This window comes from Gigantopelta aegis, chromosome 12, assembly GCF_016097555.1.
Source record: "Gigantopelta aegis isolate Gae_Host chromosome 12, Gae_host_genome, whole genome shotgun sequence".
Classification (NCBI taxonomy): domain Eukaryota; kingdom Metazoa; phylum Mollusca; class Gastropoda; order Neomphalida; family Peltospiridae; genus Gigantopelta; species Gigantopelta aegis.
Window position 1 is genome coordinate 17,062,499 of NC_054710.1, and position 6,077 is coordinate 17,068,575.

Consider the following 6,077-nt stretch of genomic DNA (forward strand, 5'->3'; position numbering starts at 1 on the left):
TCGCAAAAACAAACCAAAGATTCTGTTAGATGGAAGTATCTTACAATGGTTGCAAACTGAGGACAGTCCCTTTAAGACAGGGGGCTTCTAAATACAATTCCACATCCAATCCAGTGTCCATTAATTGATATATCAAAGTCTGTGGTATGTGCTGTTCTATCCAGGGCTATTTCTCGTTCCAGCCAGTGCAGTGTGAGATAGTGCATATAAAAGACCTCATGCTGCTGATGGAAAAGTGTAGCCACAAAAAAAGACAAGATTCTGTTAGTTGGAAATATCTTACAATGGTTGCAAACTGAGGATAGTCCCTTTAACACAGGTGGTTGCTAAATACAGGTTAGTTTAAGGTACATGTATATCAGATGATTTAGCATGCAGGAGTTAAGTTAGCCTGTTAGAACAGGTGGCTGGTTAAGACAAGTTTAAGCAGATTTGACTACATGCACAGGCGTGGGGGGGGGGGGGGGGCAAGGGGGGCATGTGTCCCACACTTTTCAGATATTTTGCTTTATATTTGCTTTATAATAGTGTAAATGTGTGTCAATATAAAAGTGTGCCACCCCCCCCCCACACACACACACACCCCACACACACACCCACACACTTATTGGCACCTTCCTAAGCCAGTGACATGTAATCTAGACAGCCCGTAAACAAGCACATGCTTCTACTGTACTGTGTGCCAACATAACTATAGTCTATTCACTAGACCTGAGCCATTTGTCAAATGTCATCTCTTTATTCGACCACTGTGACAACATTCCTAAACCGGCTGTTCTCTTCACCTCCCTGTCACACTATACTTAAAGTAATGCAGATTTATTACCTGCGAAATGCTCTAATGAAACAAGAGCATGCCGCTAAATAGATCTGCATTCAGGTGTTTGTTATTTGAAGCGTGCAACCGGTATACCGGATAATGGCATGTTCATTAAGAACTGTCGGAGGGAGGAGAACGGAACAGCCCCTAGTTAAGTACAGGACAGTTTAGACAGACAGGGAAAATACAGCTGAGTGAAAAGTTGAGGATTTTTAACCACAGTGATAGCTGAAGCAGATTATTGTCTGCAGTTTTGTAAGCTGGTCATGGTAAGTGTAATTATTTATGACATGGCATTTGTATTGACGTTTTGTATTTGTTCACTTTATTTCTAAATGCAGTGTCACCATGCACAGACTATTTTGATATGCATTTAAATGTTGAGCACCTGTTGCTTTGTGGGAGTATGGCAGTTGTGTGTAAGCTCGATGTTTTTTTAATATATTTATACATGTATATATATATGTGTATATGGGGGTTTTATGCGTATATATATATATATATATATATATATATATATATATATATATATATATATATATATATATAGATATATATATATATAGTATATATGTCTATGCCTATGCCTATGCCTATGCGTATGCGTATGCGTATGTGTATATGTATGTGTGCCCCTTCCACACTTTTTGGCACTTTTACGCCCATGATAGGTATTGGATATTAACTAATTCAAAACACATACACACATGAACACGCAGTCACACATGTGCACAAATATATAAACAGCTTAAGTATGATTTTCAATGCTTGCATCTTACCTCCAAATTTACACATGCATGCACCATTCATTCCTCCGAGAATAACATGCACTCACTCATTCATTGTCTGACTGGCCATCCAGTGAATCCATCTATCCATCTATCCTGTAAGTCTATCCATCCATTCATTCATCCATGTAGCCTGTCAGTCCATCCATTCATCTTGTGAGTCCATCCATTCATTCACCCATGCAACCTGTCAGTCGATCCATCCATTCTATCAGTCCATCCTATCAGTCCATCCATCCATCCATCCATCCATCCATGCATCCATCCATACATTCGTCCATCCATCCAATCATCCATTCATCCATCCTTCCATCCTTTCATTCACTTACCCACCCACATATTATCTATTCATCTGTCCATCCATCCATCCATCCATGCATCCATCCATGCATCCATCCATCCATCCATCCATCCATGCATCCATCCATCCATCCATCCATCCATCCATCCATCCATCCATCCATCCATCCATCCATCCATCCATCCATCCATCCATCCATCCATCCATCCATCCATCCATCCATCCATCCAATCATCCATCCATCCATCCTTTCATTCACTTACCCACCCACATATTATCCATTCATCTGCCCATCCACCTGTTCATTTATTTATTCATCCAGCCAGCCAGCCATTCATTCATGCATCCAGCCTTCCATCCATCTGTCTATCCACCCACCCAGCATCATACTTATACTTTATCCATCCATCCATTCAACAATCATACATTCACCCATCTATTCACCCATCCATCCATCCATCCATCCATCTATCTATCAGTCGATCGATCGATCTGTCTGACTGTACATCTGTCTGTACGTCTATACGTCTGTCTGTCTGTCTGTACATCTGTCTGTACATCTGTACATCTTTCTGTCTGTCTGTCTGTCTCTCTATCTCTATATATATATATATCAATCAGTCAATCTATCTATCTATCTATCTATCTGTCTGTCTGTCTGTCTGTCTGTCTGTCTGTCTGTCTGTCTATCATTTATATATATATATATATATATATATATATATATATATATATATATATATATATATATTGTTGTGGCCGCGTCCCAAGGATATCAACAATGTATCCTGTATTTGATTTGAAAATCCATTTCCTTTCAATATTACTGAGCTGTGTAGTTCACATTGTCTCCTCCTAAAGCTCGAACTGAGGCTCTTTTCTTATCCTTATAGTCACCTATAAGAGTTTCATATCTCTCGCATACTTTCACTGCATCATCCAGTGCCTGACAACCCCTGTCAATACAGTTAAATTTTACCTCTGCACATACTGCTTTGTAAAATTGATTTAAAGCGATCGTGTCTTGAGCTGGACTATCCAGGCGCCCATATGCTCTTTTAGTTATTTAACGTATATCATCAGCAAAACCAGCAATTGACTCGCCTGGGTGTCTGCTCCTACCTACCTACCTACCTACCTATCTAGCTATATATCTAGCTATCTATCTAGCTATCCATCTATATATCCATCTATCCATTGGATCCACTCATCTATCCATCCATCTATCCATATATTCATCAAATCCACTTCTCTATCTATCTTTTGATCTATCTATCTATCTTTTGATCTGTCTGTCTGTCTGTCTGTCTGTCTGTCTGTCTGTCTGTCTGTCTGTCTGTCTGTCTGTCTGTCTGTCTGTCTGTCTGTCTGTCTGTCTGTCTATCCATCCATCCATCCATTCACCTAATCCACTTATCCATCCATCTGTCTATCCCACACACACCTCACACCCACACCCATACATTAGTAAACAAAATATTCTCTCAACTAAACTTGTCTGCTCAGTAATGAAAACCTGTTATTTCGACCTTTGACCTAGTGTATCATATACACAGCTAGCTGTAGTCTAACAAAGTGATTTAATAGTATTCAAGTATGAAATATGATCTGCAATGTTTGATATAACATAATGTTTAAAATGTTGACAGAAACTAACAGAGGACTAGATTTTTAATGAGGGAAACATGCATGTTCCATAATTGATAAGACAGGAGGCGAGGCAGTAGTTTTGACTACATTCAACCCACCATCTATAAAATAACATTAATTTGGCATATCTGACATCCAGTAGCCGATGATTAATAAATCAATGCGCTCTAGTGGTGTCGTTAAACAAAACAAACTTCTATAGTGATATTATTTTATTTTTATTTTTTTAAATCAACATTTTTGAAGTTACCAGGGTAGGATTTAGCTCAGTCAGTTGAGTACTTGCCTGAGGTGCTTGCATTGCAGGATCAAACCACCTCGATGGATCCATTCAACTGATTAGGGTTTTTTCTCATTTCAACCAGTGCACAACAACTGGACAAGGGCGTGGTATGTGCTATCCTGTCTGTGGGAAAGTGCATATAAAAGATCCCTTGCTATTAATGGAAAAATGTAGCAGGTTTTCTCTGCTGACTACGAAGGAAGGCAGGAAATGTTTTATTTAATGACACACTCGACACATTTTATTTATGGTTATATGGCATCAGACATATGGTTAAGGACCACACAGAGATTCAGATAGGAAATCCGCTGTCGCTACTTCATGGGCTACTCTTTCCGATTAGCAGCAAGGCATCTTTTATATGCCCAATCCTACAGACAGGATAGCACATACCACGGCCTTTGATATACCAGTCGTGGTGGACTGGCTGGAACAAGCTGCTGACTACGAGTCAAAATTACCAAATGTTTGACATCCAGTAACCGATGATTAATAAATTGATGTGCTCTAGTGGTGTCATTAAACAAAACAAACTTCTTTTTTTTAACTAGTGACCATGAGCGGTCTTGCAAATTCTGTAAAACTTGTCTAAAATAGACAGTGGTGTAGCGTAGGTTGCCAGGGCCCGGGGAAAGGCAAGTATTGTGCCCTCTAACCAGTGCACCGTTACAACTCCCCTGAGTCCCTTCCACCAGTCTAAAATTTTGTGCCCTGGACAACCGCCTCAGTGGCCCCGCCCACACTACGCCACTGAAACTAGATCATACCCAGAGACCAAATATATGTCTGATTTAGACGGGATCGGTGTTTAGAGGGTCATATTTTTTAATTTAGAAAATCAATATGCTCTAGTGGTGTCGTTAAACAAAACAAACAAACAAACTTTTGTATGAGAATTGCCGAGTGTGATAAAATTAACATGATTTCATCGGTAGCCATACAGTCAGCTATTCTAGTATAAGCACTCACTCCTATGGTGTAGCTTTGCCTTTAGTTAAAATGTGCTGAAGTGTTGTTAAAAAAAATTGCTTTCCTTTATTTATATATGAGTTATACAAAATATTTTACAGTTATTTTAGGTGTTTATTTTAGGTAAGGATTTTATTTATATATATACATGTATGTGTATTTTGACAGGTTTTTGACCAGAATAATTTTAGGTATGGTTTAACATTAATACAATGTTTATTTTAGATGATATTAGTATTTATTTATTTATATTTAGTAGGTGTGTGTGATGTGAATAACAGTTGATAAGATACACTGTTTATTTTAGATATTTATATTTATTTATATTTGGTGGTGGCGGTGGTGGTGGGGGGGGGGGGGGGCAGTTATTTCAGGTGTGGTTATTATAACATGTAATACACTGTTTATTTTAGATGAGGTTTATTCCCGGGCTGACTCTCTGCCTTGTTTTGGCAGTCATCCTGTCAGTCAGCACTGCAGCTAATAAACAGGTAGGTAACTCACCTGTACTCTATCTTAATTTGGGGCGTGACGTAGCCCTGGGGTAAAGTGCTCGCTTGATATGCGGTCGGTTTGGGATCGATCCCCGTCAGTGGGCCCGTTGGGCTTTTTCTCACTCCAGCCAGTGCACCACAACTGGTATAGCAAAGGCCTTGTTATATGTGCTATCCTGTCTGTGGGATGGTGCATATAAAAGATCCCTTGTTACTAATGGAAAAATGTAGTGGGTTTCCTCTCTGTGTTTCTGTCTATCTCTCTCTCTCTCTTCCTGCTCTCTCTCCCTGCTCTCTCTCTCTCTTCCTGCTCTCTCTCTCTCTCTCTCTCTCTCTCTCTCTCTCTCTCTCTCTCTCTCTCTCTCTCTCTCTCTCTCATTCTCTCTCTCTCTCTCTCTCTCTCTCTCTCTCTCTCTCTCTCTCTCTCTCTCTCTCTCTCCTCTCTCTCTCTCTCTCTCTCTCTCTCTCTCTCTCTCTCTCTCTCTCTCTCTCTCTCTCTCTCTCCCTCTCCCTCTCCCTCTCCCACTCCCTCTCCCACTCCCTCTCCCTCTCCCTCTTCATTCCTGATTGCCTGAGGATAAATGCTCTTTTAACATATGATGCTTGATGTGCAGTAAAAAGTATAAAATAAATAAATTTTATTAATAGCAAGGGATGTTTTATATGCACCATCCCACAGACAGGATAGCACATACCATGGCCTTTGATATACCAGTCGTGGTGCACAGGCTGTAATGAAAAATAGCCCAATTAAATGGGCCCACCAATGGGA

General features: G+C 39.9%; 1 protein-coding gene across 2 annotated transcripts in view; it reads left to right on the plus strand.

Moving 5' to 3' along the window:
* The first annotated feature begins 932 nt into the window (after positions 1 to 932).
* Positions 933 to 6,077, plus strand: part of LOC121386427 (follistatin-related protein 1-like) — a 30,844-nt gene continuing 25,699 nt past the window's right edge. Inside the window, exons 1-2 of one of the 2 annotated variants that reach the window (XM_041517318.1) lie at positions 933 to 1,089; positions 5,225 to 5,302. In XM_041517318.1, the coding sequence (XP_041373252.1) occupies positions 1,087 to 1,089; positions 5,225 to 5,302 (81 nt within the window). In that variant the 5' untranslated portion in view covers positions 933 to 1,086. The remainder of the gene's footprint in view (positions 1,090 to 5,224; positions 5,303 to 6,077) is intronic. The other variant, XM_041517319.1, reaches the window with a different exon arrangement.